This window comes from Laccaria bicolor, genomic scaffold (genome assembly GCF_000143565.1).
Source record: "Laccaria bicolor S238N-H82 LACBIscaffold_2 genomic scaffold, whole genome shotgun sequence".
Taxonomy (NCBI): domain Eukaryota; kingdom Fungi; phylum Basidiomycota; class Agaricomycetes; order Agaricales; family Hydnangiaceae; genus Laccaria; species Laccaria bicolor.
In genome coordinates this window covers 3,153,063-3,167,614 of record NW_001889873.1, presented here as the reverse complement: position 1 = coordinate 3,167,614, position 14,552 = coordinate 3,153,063, and the positions used below count along the sequence as shown (strand labels likewise).

The window sequence follows — 14,552 nt, the reverse complement described above, 5'->3', positions numbered from 1 at the left end:
TTACAATACGATCCATGACCCCGCCGGAATCACCCTGGTTACCTCGTTTAGGTGCGACGGAGTCAAGTTCATCAAAAAAGATAACGCATGGTTTTGCATCTCTGGCACGTTGAAACACTCGCCTTACGTTCGCCTCCGATTCTCCGATATACATGTTCAAGAGTTCAGGTCCTTTGACAGAGAAAAAGTTGAGGGAGCAAGAAGTAGCAACTGCTTTGGCAATCAACGTTTTCCCAGTCCCAGGAGGACCATAGAGCAAAATCCCTAAAAGGCGTCATCGGAATGTAGCATCGTAGAAAAGAAACGTTTACGCACCAGACCTCTTCTTGATTCCGTCAGAGAAAAGCTCAGGATGGTCGAGGGGCAACTGTATGGTGTCCAGGATATCAGACTTCACGTGCGCCAAGCCACCGACGTCATTCCAGGAGACATTGGGAATTTTCGGAGCACCGATGCTTTCTGAGTAAGACTCCCTAGCCTTTCCAAGAGCAATTTCAAAATCTCCAGCCGTGAGCGGAATTTCCGCCATATCCAAGTGATCTTCGTCGCAGTCTCTGATTTGAAGTCAGCCTGCAATATCAGCTCCTCATAAATAACTAGCGCCGCACATTGCTTTCATGATGCGTTCAATGGACCTTGATTTCGCCCGAGTGACCAGATCTGTGAGGTCAGCTGCGACCAGCGCGGCAGTTTGCGTTGCAAGGTTTACCAAAGACACATCTGGGGCAAGAAAAGAGTTCTGGAGCAAGGAGCTTAGAATCTCAAGACGTTCTCGTTCGTTTGGAGCCTTTGAGTAGGTTAGTTCTTTAACAGTCTTCGTATACCAGTTGGCACTAGCCTCGAAATTTATCTCATGTTTGAAACAAGCAAGTATCCCGAGGGGAACACTGGCGGGTTCGCACGTCGTTCCGAGAACGATGGCCGGGTAGCCAGTGGCCCCCCAGCTTTTTCGAACGCCGTCAATACCTTCCCGCAATATAGTCAACACAGTCGGCTCTGAATGATATACGAGTTAGTCCTAAATCACAAATTTGGCGAAGCGTTACCTTTATTGGGTTCAAGTGCTTGCGTTGTTTGAGACAACGCTTCCAGATGCCGTAGCACTACTATACAGGGAGTGCAAGCCTGCGCTTGATCAAAACGTGTTCGAAGGAAACCCTCTGTTTCAGCCTTACTCTCGCCTAAAATGTCGTAGCAGTCAATCTGGTAAAGAATCACGCTATTAGAAAGGAAACACGCTGGTATTATAAACATACCTCAAACAAATGCATTCCCAGCCGCTGAGCTACCCAAAAGGCGGTTGTGAACTTTCCAATGCCTCTGGCACCCTTGAGCAAGAGGGATAGCTGTAAATCGTAGTCAATGGCTGAGCGAGCCAAAGCTGCTGAAGATAGAGAAAAGATCTTTCCGAAAGGGGCGGAAGGACGAAGCAAATAAGAAGATTGTTTCACTAAAGCTGAGAATATGGCTCTAGGATTGGCTTGATCTATAAGAGGTTGGTGAGTGCTTCGTAATTTGAGAAGCGACCGTACCCCAATCCAGGTAGCCCCCTATGTCCGGGATTCTCATATGCTCCAGTCCTGTTTGCACAACGCGAGTCGCAGCAGTGTCGACCCAACAGCCAAGTTCACCTAAAGTCGACCCGAGGTACATGTCCTCAGGCTGGGAACTCAGATCCTTTCCCAGGACGTCGTATTCGACATTAGTAACAACAAAGTAGACGACCTCGTTGGGTCGAAGGACAGTTCCTGGATAACTGCCATGTCCATTTTTAGAGTTTTAATCGTTCACCTATCATTGGTAAACTCACTCGTGATCAGTCTCAATTTGATGATCTCCCGAGTCTATTTGTCTGGCCGAACGGGATAAATCTGTGTCAATGGGAACGCCGATAACGTCCCCTCGCTTGATTAACCGCCGCGTAACTTCGAAGTAGCCCTTTAAGGAACTCAAAAACAAGTCCTGATAGGCTCTATTAATGGACAGTGGTGACGCTACTCGAGCGACAATCAAGGTGCGAGCAGTAGGGATGGGAGGCTGGTAAGATCCAAAGGGACTGGGAAGAAGATGTATTGTCGTTAAAGGTCGGAATATAGCATCCGAATCGGGATACATGTTGTGCAACAGCACGGGAGATATCGACATTTGACCTCTATCGCCTTGTATAAGCCATGGCAAATACAAACAATATATGGAAAGCTTACATTGACGTAACTAGAATGTCGTTGGCAATTACGCGGACAAGTCGCAGCCTCGATGGATCAGCACTAGCCACGGCCTGCGTATCGGGTTAGTTGAAAGTCGAGGTAGATAACCGCAATCGTTACCCAGTCACCATTGAGAATGCCAATCCTGGCTAAGTCTGCAGTTCGTAAGTACACAGTGCAATTATCTTCTAAAAGGCCAGTCGCTGATGAAACCGGCTTGAAGCTGTGTCTTTCAGACTTCAATCCTATATTGTGGATATCTTGCGGTGAGCGACCATCCAAACCTTTCAAAGAGGCAATAAACGACGGCTTCAGGAATGAATTCGCAAGAAAGCTTTCGTCGATTTCGATATCATCCGAATCTCCACATGTGGGTTTGACAAACTCGGAGGGTTGTTGGTTCATTGGTTCCAACAGGGTTACTATGAGCTTTGTGGTATTCTTCTCCGCATATCCCTGCAAAACGGGCTGCAGCATTGTAAGTCGGTATTGAACAGGTTCCAGAGTTGCCAGGGGAAGGTCATTGACTGTAATTCCGAAGGAATGAACATCCCCGTAGCGCAAGATGGGGCGCGCATCCGAGAACCAGCTTTCGAGAACAGAGTCTCGCCTCGAAGCAGCCAAGTACGATTCTTGGGATAGCGCGGTGACGATTACTTCCGTCAGTGGAACAGGCCTGACTGATAGCACAGAGAGAAATTCCCTATTAGCGGGATTTTCAAGAGCGTCCCTTGGAAATATGTGGCTATAAGTCATTAACCACGCCGGATGGATAGCCAAAGCATCTTCATTAATCTATACTGCACGAATCAGCTAGATGTAAGAGACTATCGGTGAAGCAAAAGACAAACCGTTTGGTCGAGAATCGCCCAACACGAAACAGAGCTCAAAAGCGATGGGTTGGTTGGATATGGGCGGATAGGCCCAATTGAAATGCAAGCTCGGGTGATATCGTTTGAAGCGAATTTGGTCCAGAGCTTCGAACCGAGAAAAACTGTCTCTTCGTCGACATGGCCTAGCGCGCTAGCTTGGGCTCGTTGTGTTCCGTTCGCTCGTTGTTCCGGCCTGACAATAAATGTGCAATGGGCTGGTGCGGGGCGATTGAAGAGCAAACTCATGGCAGGGTCAGAGTGTCGTGTTTACATAATACTAAATAATCCAAACTTTTTCCTCACTGACATGAATCGTGGTAGCTCAAGGGGTGGCTTTGGCAGAGGTGGAGGTCAGTTTTGTACCCCATTCGCTGATACAAGCTTTGCTTCTAACGTTTTTTTCACAGGTAGGGGTGGTGGGAGGGGCGGCTTCCAACAGCGCGACTTCGGTCCCCCAGACCAAGTTTTGGGTACGCTCACAACCATTTTCATTCCCTGCCCTCATTCATCGTACTTTAAATAGAAATAGGGACATTCATTCATGCTGTTGAAGACGAAATGCTTTGCTCATCCTCGACGACCGACAAAGTTCCGTATTTTAACGCCCCCATTTACTTGCAGAACAAATCCGTTATTGGAAAAGTCGATGAAATTCTTGGTCCTGTGAATGAGGTATATTTTTCAATCAAGATGGGTGAGGGAATGGTTGCAAGTAGTTTTAAGAAAGGTGACAAGGTCTATATTGGTGGAGACAAGCTCCTGCCCATTGAACGGTTTCTCCCCAAGCCAAAAGTAGTTGGAGGTTCGCGTTTTATCTCATCTAAGCTCTCTCCTTTCTAAACCCCGTCGTATAGGTGTTACGAGTGAGCCAACAGCCGCGACTATTATCTCACATGCTCATTTTTGAATAGAACGAGGTCGAGGTCGCGGGGGACCTGGAGGCCGTGGCGGAAGCCGTGGAATGCCAGCCGGGAGAGGTTTTCAACGAGGGGGCGTCCGTGGCCGTGGAGGCTCAAGAGCCGGCTTTGGTGGGAACCGTGGAGGTGGTTTCAGAGGCAATGCTGGTGGTCGAGGTGGACGAGGAGTGCGTGGTGGTGGCTTTCGAGGTTAACATTTGTAGCTCAACTCCCCCACAACCTGATGGCTTCCATTCACTTTCATGTACATTTCGAAAAGAAAAAAAATAGCAAATGTATAGACCATCAATGGAAATTTATTGAGTTTACCTTGCTATTCGTACAACAAAAGCGAGAAGCATCAATCATTTCATGGTTTTAGCACATTGACTTCGGCTGTGGCAGACCTTACTCTCTCTGCCCGGTCTTGTTGCAATGTAATGGTCTAAAGTGAAAGGTCAACCTTGCTATCACCGATGAGGGGAAACTTCAGTGCCTGGTCAAGTTCCTCGAAAAGAGCAGAAGTCTTTGAGATAGCCTCCTGAATGTGTTGGAAACTCTCTAACAAAACTGTCATTTATATTGGGCCAAAAAGAAGGCGAAACGATGCGCACCCCCAGTTTTGAGCAGAACCTCCTCTCCAAGATCATCTAAAGGTTCTGTTATCTCTGGGTCGTTTGCCCGCTGCTGATCCAAGATGGATGATATCGAGGTTCCAAGCTCAAGCGGGACGCTACGTCTCGTCTCCGCAATGCGCCTATGCCACTGTAACCGCGTATCGGCTAGCGACCATATGCGACGATCCAGTGCCTCATCAAATGGCTCCATATCTGCAAGTTGTGTCAGCAGGCATAAGAGCGAAGGAGGAAGGGTGCACACCGCCTTTGTCGTTGAGAGCCTCGTAGTTATGGCCATTGACACGTAAGTTGGGTTGGGCCGTACCGAAGGATAGATCAATGAATTGATTCATATGGGAGAGGAGCGTGTCTTGTTCATCACCGAGACTGGTGGCACCAATCTGAGCCTGTAGGTGAGCTAAAGCCGCGTTCTTGCAATTAGATCGCAACCTCTGCCAGTCGTGCACGGTATCGACGGAAACTCGAGGAATGTCCTCGCGGGAGTCCATCTACGAGGGAGAATGAAAGCAAGTTGTTGTTGGATTCCTGCTATAGATATACATTGAATTGACATTCATAAACTATGATTTTCCCTTCTTCACTATCTTAATGCCTAGCGAGCTTTTCCCGTCCATTTTCTTTCTCTTTGCAACAGCAGGCAATGCTGCCGACCGCGAGGCTATCAAGGCGCGCGCTGATTCGGACAAAAGGTGGTGCATTGCAGGTTCTGTATCTTCTGCCTTCCTTTTCACTGTCACCACGCTCGTCTCAGACAAAGACACCCCTTCTCCACGCGCAGGCAGAGCCACTCTGGAAAACACCTCTTCAACAAGCTTCTCGTCCTCGTGTTCCAGACGTTTTCTTTCCGCGTCCTCCTCATTTTCCACCTCAACCATCTGCGCATGGGCCGAAAGATCCACCGATTGACCAACTCTTTCATTTCTCGCATTTCTGGCTCTTATGTCCTGCAAAGCATCCAATATCTCCATTTCTCTTTTGGAGTCAACCGTTCGATTCTCCAAGGCCTTCATGGGGTTATTTTCTTCTTCTTCGAGCTTTGCCAACCGGTCCTCCTCCTCAACTGCACGTTCATCACGCCAGGGCTCAAAATTTCGAGATGCTCCGTGTTCTGCGGTATAGTCGGTGTTTTTGGGATCTGTTTTGAAGGTTATTTCTGCAGAGCAGAGGGTGCTAAGAACAGAGTGAATGGACGCAAATATGGGAGGCCGGGTAAACGCACCATTTGATGTAAAACCGAAATATCTTGATGCCATAGTAGTCCTCCCCTTCGACCGTTTCCTTGCGTGCGTTAAACTTCTTGCCTTTGTAAACATATTCACCACATGTATTGCATCGCCTGGATGCGAATTAGTACGGTTCCCAAATGAAGGAATGCACGCACATTGAGAAAGGTGCCATTAGACGCACAACTTGCTGAGAATTCTTAGGAAGCTTTCGTCGAGGAATAAGATCTGGGTCAAAGTCCGGTGGGAAGTATTTATTGAGAACTAGAAAATGGGTAAGGATTGGAACAAGAAATGCTGGGATATAATAATGAATACCTTTTCTTTCGGACATGGTGGTCGAGGAGGGAGTTTGAAGGGTGAAGCGCCTCCAGAGGCGCTTCAGCGTCGGTTCAGGTTCAGCATCGATTCGGCGTGTTCCCACGGTTCAGGCATGAAATCAAAATTTTTGAATCGTTCCTGAACCGTTTGTTGAATCGTCGCTGAACCGGCGACTCTGACTCCCCCTAATGAATCAACTTGAACATGTCTTTAAACTTTTGGAAACCCGGTGCCACAGGTCCAGGCAGCAATCTCGACAGGGATTCTCAAACAGAGGAGAATGTCTTGACATCAGCACCATTTTATTCTTCTTCAAGTTATTCTTTACAAGCCCAACGCGAACATCTCCCAATCTTCAAACACCGTGAGTGCCATTTCACTCGTCATACCATAATACACATCTTTTCTTCCAGGTGACAAATTATTATATTCCATTGAAAAATATGGTGTCAACATAGTCGTCGGCCAAACTGGATGCGGAAAAACTACACGTAGGCCCTTTGCACTACAATATTGTAAAGAGTTATCATCGAGTTATCACCAGAACTTCCACAGTTTTTGCGAGAGGCTGGTTGGGCCTCGGATGGCCGTATAATTGCTTGCACCCAACCTCGCCGTGTCGCAGCCACTTCAGTCGCCGCGCGGGTAGCGACCGAGGTCGGAACGACGCTTGGGGCAGAGGTACGTTGTAAGTTGCATCCCTATTCTACCTGACATTTCGCGCAGGTGGGATACACAATTAGGTTCGAAGACGTCAGTAGCAAGGAAGAAACGAGAATTCTTTATCTGACAGATGGAATGTTATTTCGAGAAACCCTAGTAGACCCGCTTTTAAGCCGGTACAGCGTGATCATGGCAAGTTCTAGCATATCACATCTTGTGTATATCACTATTCTAATTCCTTCAAGGTTGATGAGGCGCATGAGCGTAGCGTCTACACCGATCTGTTGCTCGGAGTATTGAAAAAGTGAATAGTCGTCATTGCTCTTCAAGAACAAGTTCTGATCACTTCATCAGAATTCGTAGGAAAAGGCCAGCGCTTCGCATCATCGTTTCTTCCGCTACTCTAGACGCCTCATCTTTTCTTGAGTACTTCGCCTCCACCATGTCTCCGGAAGAGGCAGCAATAGTCAGCCTGGAAGGTCGAATGTATCCTGTTGAGGTTGCGTATCTTAGTGAACCAACCCCCGACTACGTCCGAAAAGCAGCAGAAGTAGCCTGGAACATCCATCTTCAGGTATGCACCGGCTTTTTTGTTATGACGAATACCGCTTGAAGAGAGGGCAGCAAGGACACGGAGATATCCTAGTTTTTCTCACCGGTCGTGAGGATATCGAGAGATGCTTAGAGGAGCTTTCGGAATTAATCCCTTTGTTTGTGAATGCGATTAACTTACCGTTCACTAGTCTTCTGATGCACCATCATTAGATCGCCACCCCACGTAACTCGTTTACTACCCTTGGCTCTTCATGCCGGCCTTACAACAGACGAGCAACTGCAAGTATTTGTACCAGGAGAGAGAGGAACTCGCAAGGTCATCGTGTCAACTAACATTGCAGAGGTGAGCGCTTCCGAAGTGTGATTTCACTAGAGAGCTACATGCCAACAGGCCAGTGTCACCATTGAAGGCGTCAAATTCGTGGTCGATTGTGGATTTGTCAAGGTATCGTAATAAAAAAAATTCTCCGTCGCTCTTTCTGTACGTCCGTTCTCTTTCAGATACGAATTTACAACCCCACAACCGCTCTCGCTTCCCTGGCAACTGTACCGATATCCCTAGCATCAGCTACACAACGAGCTGGTCGTGCCGGCCGAACGTCTCCTGGGATTTGCTACAGACTTTATCCTCTTTCCTCGTTCAACTCTCTCCCACCTGTCACCCCGCCGGAAATTACCCGCACTGACATGACAACTCCGATCCTACAATTGAAATCTATTGGGATAGATGATCTTATGAAATTTGAATGGTTGACAGCACCGCCAGCGGAAAGTGTCCTTCGTGCTTTAGAAGGTCTTTTCGCCGCAGCCATGATCGACGACCGCGGCCACCTCTCTGTGGTCGGAGAGCAAGTTGCTGAATGCCCAGTAGAAGTTGGCATTGCACGAATGGTACCTATTTCTCTAGCTAGACTGTTGCGGTCTGATCAATTTACCTAGCTTTTTCAATCCAAAGAGTTTCAATGCGGTGAAGAAATTTTGACAATTGCTGCCATGACCACGGTTCAAGTATGAGTACTGGTTCGCTGTCATCATTTTGTGAGTAACGATCTTTCCAGGACGTCTTTGTCATACCAGATGGTGCACCTGGTGCACTGGCGGAGTTGCAACGTCGGAAATTCACAGCTGAAGAAGGGGTCAGTTGTCACCCTTTTTGCCCCGCTACTTTAGAGACTGATGATTCGTGCTAGGATCACTTGACACTTTTGAATGGTATCTCCCTCCTTGGACCATAAGGCCCACACTGAATTTACTATTAGCTTTCAATGCATTTTCCAAACATGGCCGTTCCTCTACGTGGTGCAAAGCCCATGCCTTGTCGTTTCGAGCGATGTCTCGAGCAGTATCCATTCGTTCACAGCTGAAGAAGTACATGCAACGTTTCAAACTGCCGCTAGACAGCTGTGAGGGGGATGCAAAGCGATTGCGGCGATGCCTTGTGAGTGGATACTGGCGTAATGGTGCAAGGTGGGTGGCGGACGGGACATATCGATCTGTGAGGGGAGAGAAAGTAAATTCTGTGATGCAATCGGATGGAGTGAGCACTAACGTCTTTGCCAGATTTTGCATGTACACCCAACTTCGGTGCTATTTACCCGAAAACCTCGTAGTGGATGGGTGGTCTTTCACGAAATGGAAGAAACCAAGAAAACTCAGTAAGTGGAAAGCTGGAAGCAACTGAAGGTCGCTGACTTTACACAGGATTCGAATCCTTACTGAGATTGAGCCTGATTGGTCAGTAAAAACGGGTGTATTTTTGTTTGATACTAAAGTTTCTTCGACAGGCTAGTTGATCAAGGACTGAAGTTTGACAAGAGGAGAATAGTAGAATGATCGTGTGAATTTACAATATTTGTTCCGAGTCTTAGTACTTCAGTACTTCAGTCATTCTGCAGTCATCCTTTACAGTAACTTACTGCAACCTCTGTCAAATATGGGCGCAAGCCAGTCAAGGACGGAAAGTGACGAGAAAATATTTCAAAGCGAAATTCCCGTTTCTGTGCGATTCCCTGACTCCACATTAAACCCACCCTCATTGTTCTCTCAAGCTCTCCCAAGAGGTTGTCAACCACCTTTCTGACCGACTCGACTCTCCAGAAACGACACCGGAACGCCAATCGATTCTCGATGCTCATATCCGTGCTCGTATCCAAGGCGAACTGGAACGTCTACGAAAAGACGAAGAGGACATTCGCTATGAAATCGAACGAGCTTTAGAAAAGGAAAACTTGGACAAGGAGCGAAGTCTGGCGGGTGAGGAATCAGAGGGTGGCGGAAGCTCTGGGGGACTAAGAGGTAGCACGGCGCTGCTCGCGGACTTGGAAGAAATGCGAAGCAAAATTGACAGGTACAACACGCGAAGAGATTTCTCAAAGTTTCCTGAGGTCAAAACGACTGGTGAGGCTGTCGTCGAATGCTATAGGTGCTTTTTCAGCCGCTTCAACATCCCCTTGTCTGATAGTTCGTTTTTAGACAAAACAAAACCACCTCCCTTGACTGCTGGCAGGAGGTTAGCAAGTTCAAAGCCTCTGTCGGACAACTAGAGCAGGTATGCTCCTTTACAAATTCTCGTCGTAAGCTCACATTATGCGTAGACGTACTTTAAATCACTATCATAATGTCTTCACTAGTTTTCACTGCTCATCACAATCACGCACGCGGGGAGGAGGAATTAATATCTTTATCCAAACTGACAAGGCGCGCGTGCACTGAGGGTTGATATATGATAGATAGTCCATGTCTAAATGTTCCGAATCTGCACATCTCCGCCGAGCAGAACAGCGAACCATGCTCCCACTGCTAGACACAACTAAATTCTTGCTAAATTCGTGGCACTTCTTCGTTGCGGTCACCGATTTGTTACCGCGATCGCTGATATGTATGTACATAGCTCTTATGTATTTCAGTTTGACGCTCCTACATATGCAATGTATCAATCTCGGCGAGGTTAGCTTCGTTGAGGGCTTCTGCATCAGCCAACAGCCTTTCCTCCAGGACACCGACTCTTATCTGTGACTCCTTCCTCTCCAGCTCTAGCTCTGCATACCTTTCTTGTAAGAGTCGCTCCCTACGTTTGAGTTGTTCAACTTCTTCCTTGAGGGAAGCCACCCTCCGAGGCAGCCTCCTACCCAGCCGTCGTTCCGGGGATTTCAAAAAAAAACGAGCTACATTTCCAGATATTATTTGACCTGCAAAATATAAAGTTTAGATTACAAATACAATCAATGAATCATTGATCCAATCATTTATTTTACTAGAGGCTGACACTTAGCAGCGGCAGCAGGCACCTTGCTTGCTGACAAATACACTGCTTTGCACCAATATGATGCGACTTTTTTTTTCGTAACAAAGGAAACAGTGTTCAAGAGCTATAGCGCTACATAGTTATGTATATAAACATTGGAGCTGGCGCTAAGAAAGAGACGACAATATCATGTTTTGAAAAGACCAGTTGTTTGCACCCGATGGCCTGTAGAAAGTTTGTTTGTTCATGCTTGCCCGCTCGCGTGCGCGATATGCAAGAAAAGACCCCCATGGCCCCTGGGTAGTTTGTTTGTACCTGTTTGGTATTTATGACCTTGGGAGACCTTGACAAGCAAGGTGACCTGCATAACTGTAGACCATATCTAAATTTTACTTTGTGCACCTTTATTTGTACAAACAACCATATTAGGTAGAATAGACTCGCAAGCAAGAGGTGTCAGATTGGTCGATTTGTGATGTGTGATCTGGCCACGCAAGCTTGACACTGGTAATTTCCGAGGGTCGGTATGTCAGTGGCAAAGTGATGGCTCATCAATAGGATCACCAGCAGTGACTGATTCACAAAGAGAAAAGTTCAGCGAAAGTCAATAAAGATAACAGTGTGTTGGTATAGGAAGGATATCGATAAAAAACATGAATGTTGTAGGACATTTGAGCTGGACATGCTCTTTGTTGATGTGGTGATAGTAAGAAAGGATCCTCTGCAACAATGCAACAACAGATGTACTGAGTTTATAGGGTCTACCAGCTTGATGCCGACAAAGGGGGTTGGATGTGTGGTCATACCCATGTTTGATGTAGGTTGGGCACAGGAGATGCATCACTTGAGTAGAGGCTGGTTTCTTTGCTGAAAAATGAAACCCAGTTATGTGACGAGTTAACTATGAACAGATGAAGGCACATTTGATGCTGAAAATAAGCTATATACAAGTAGATTATACATCAAGCCTTGACATGTTTTTGTAGGATATGTCGAGGAGGACATGTCATTTTGCCTACGATGCGTCTGGAGATGGTGGAAGAATGATAGGATGCCATCAACGCTGCTGCATTGCCGTATTTCCTTATTTGGGGGGGTAGGTGGGGGGGTACCCTGCCATCATTCACATAGCAGATCGACCAATCTGACACCTCTTGCTCGCGAGCCAGTTGGTGCGCTAACACTCTAGCAGAGTTGTTTGGTGATGTATACTATTTGTTGTGGTGAGCGGAGAGTGAAAAGAGAGTAGTTACCATACCGACTGGTCTACACTGTCACGATTTTGGCAGGACCAGTGAGGTGTGACAACAGACTTAGAAAAAAAACGGGTTGAATGATTTCACGAAGAGTTTCCCTCACATCACACTCTCTTTGGAACAAGATAGGCTGTCAAAACAACATTTATCTACTTGTAGTACTTGATGAATTCATTGTCCAGTGGCTCATAGTGGCTTCAACGAGGAGATGTTGGGTAAATGGGAACGTGTATCCTGAAAGAAACCAGCTAGACTACTGGATGATCTCTGACAGAAGGGGAGTGTTGGATGCAATGGGGGTGTGAGGCTGTTGCCAGAGATATTGTCGGTGTAGTGTGTATGCCAGATGTGCATAAGGATTCTGTTGCAGTCGCATCGGTATCGGTGTCAATGGGGTAGCTGAGTGCAGAGGTTGGTTCGGGGTACGTCATACATGATCGCAAACATCGCGTGTCTGAAGTCACGCTTGTAAAGCCTCTGGAAATGCCATTTGTGCAAGTCATGCTGCACCTATTGTGCCGTTTTGCCTTGCCTCGTCAGGCTTGCTGTTCACCATGCTTTTGGAGGAGAGGAGTCCAGATCGTGTTCGGTGTAAAAGGGACAGGTCGCAGAGATCACAACATGGCCCAGTAGGGTCTATTGTAGAATGGTAAGCCAAATTCAAGTCTGCGAAACATACTTATGAGCAAGTGTGTTCAAGTTTCCATAGGTAAGTGTCAACACTACGCCGGAGTCGACGTCGTCTGGATTAAGTACTTGATACGTGAAAACCTTCATTTAGGCTGGTTGTATCAAGGGGCGGTTGCTGGACAATGGGTATGTTGTAGAGCGGGTGAGATCGAGCTTAGGAGTGTCTTTAATGATGTTGACTAACGTCGTTTGAGTGTTGTTCACTGAAATTTCACTAAGTCCTTTGTCACAAATGCGTGACCCACCAAAGTGACAACAGGTTAGACCAGCCGTTACTTCAATGACGATTGGAGTTTGAAGTAATGGCTGGTGTCGAGCCTATAGGTAGAACACCCTTCCAAGTTGGCAAGTTCCAACCGCTCCACCCTTATGACGTGCAGGGTGGGATTGGAGCATTTGGAGCAACTACCGAAACGGTGCTAGAACTTGGAGCAATGGGCAGCACAGCATGCGAATCGGCGTCATGGTTTACATAGCCATGGCCTAAAACAGATGTTTATGCACAGACAAAGGTGCAAAGTGAAATTTCAGATGTGGTCTATGATTATACAGTTAGCTGTAAAGAACACAACTCTTATTTATTTGAACCCCTCCACGACAGCTGGCACTTTACAACTGTAAACAACATAGCCACCAGAGAGTCACTGCTGTTAGACTCGCTTACCAGGTCCTTGAGAGGTGTTCTAGATATGGTGACTGTTTGTACTTTGTTGTGGTCTTGTTGTGGCTGCAAACATCAGGCAGAGAGTGAAAAGGGCGAACACCTCTCAAGGACTGGGCAGAACAGAGCCGGTTTTGTCAAGGTCCAAATGTGTGACAAGGGACTTTGCCAAATTTCATGCACTTCAAAAAAAAAAAGTTGTTCCTCGCACCTCTTTTATACAAAGTTACTCATTGAATTAACACTATTACATCTAAGATACATAAATACAAACTTTGAGTGTGATTGGACTCATATGGAAGTGGCTGGGGATGGTAAGTTATGATGGATATGAATATGAATGAAATAATCACTTTGGCGGTTGGGGAGAAGCAGACGACAGGGTATTTGGAGGGTAATAGTAAGGTAGAAATGGGCCAGGAAATTGGGGTTGTTGAAGATGCAGAACAACCTGGGAAGTTACGAGTGCTGCATATGGATTGTGTAGTAATGGACTTGCTGACATAGTTCACTTCAGTCACCCACCTTGAACAAGCTATTAGCCTTGTAAAATGTAAGAATGTATCCAGGCTAATAGGTTGTGTGGCCATTTATTTTTTTGCCTTTGGGAGAAAATATAATATTGGATTGGGTAGAAAATATTTGACCTGTAATATTGTGACCAGAAATGTTTGGGTAAATAAATTGTGTTCAAAAATATCCTAGTCAAGTGAAAGTGGTCAGAAATATTTGAAGGGGTTCAGACTGGTAAGAAATGTTTGAAGTGTGTCAGACTGGTAAGAAATGTTTGAGCCAAGTCTAACTGGCCAGAAATGTTTCAGTGGTGTGACATCAATCAGATATATTCTAAGCATGTCACACTGTTGAAAAATCTTTTAGCCTTGTCACATGGCTCAAACATATCTGACCAGTGTCACGGGGTATCTGGGGTCCCAGTTTCAAGAAAAAAACTTGTTTTTTCTGGTGCAGTTTTCTCATCATTTTGTACATTGCTTTTTTTTCCCCTCAAAACTCATCTAAGTTTGTTCTCACCAATACCCCACTTCTATCTGCCATTTTCACCACTCTAAGTCTGTTTTCACCAACATCCCACTTCTCTCTGTCATGTTCACACCACTCTAAGGTTGTTTTTACCAACACCCCACTTCTCTCTGTTATGTTCACCACTTTAAGTCTGTTTTTACTAACATCCCACTTCTCAACTCAACCAAGTTAGCATCCCTTAGAGCCTGTTCAGCAACCAGAATCTGGTTCAATTCTTTCAGATTCTTGTGACACAATGTGACCTCTCTCGTGATTTGTTGATGGCACAGCAACTGGCAACAA

The 14,552-nt window shown here is 46.3% G+C and overlaps 3 protein-coding genes across 3 annotated transcripts; 1 reads left to right on the top strand and 2 right to left on the bottom strand.

Moving 5' to 3' along the window:
• Positions 1–3,386: 3,386 nt before the first annotated feature.
• On the top strand, positions 3,387–4,190 carry LACBIDRAFT_243973 (uncharacterized protein; the record flags this gene model as incomplete). The annotated part of the gene is made up of 4 exons (XM_001875463.1): positions 3,387–3,433; positions 3,491–3,549; positions 3,603–3,887; positions 4,021–4,190. The coding sequence occupies 4 exons, from the start codon at positions 3,387–3,389 to the stop codon at positions 4,188–4,190; spliced, it is 561 nt and encodes a 186-aa protein (XP_001875498.1).
• Positions 4,191–4,420: 230 nt separating this feature from the next.
• Positions 4,421–5,101, bottom strand: LACBIDRAFT_306243 (uncharacterized protein; the record flags this gene model as incomplete). Its single annotated transcript, XM_001874941.1, has 3 exons — positions 4,421–4,536; positions 4,590–4,805; positions 4,855–5,101. The coding sequence occupies 3 exons, from the start codon at positions 5,099–5,101 to the stop codon at positions 4,421–4,423; spliced, it is 579 nt and encodes a 192-aa protein (XP_001874976.1).
• A 324-nt stretch (positions 5,102–5,425) lies between these two features.
• On the bottom strand, positions 5,426–6,170 carry LACBIDRAFT_176672 (uncharacterized protein; the record flags this gene model as incomplete). The annotated part of the gene is given in 5 exon segments (XM_001874940.1): positions 5,426–5,467; positions 5,486–5,783; positions 5,833–5,949; positions 5,995–6,100; positions 6,155–6,170. Coding segments are annotated over 5 exon segments (579 nt in total), but the record flags the coding sequence as incomplete, so codon positions are not given.
• Positions 6,171–14,552: the final 8,382 nt, after the last annotated feature.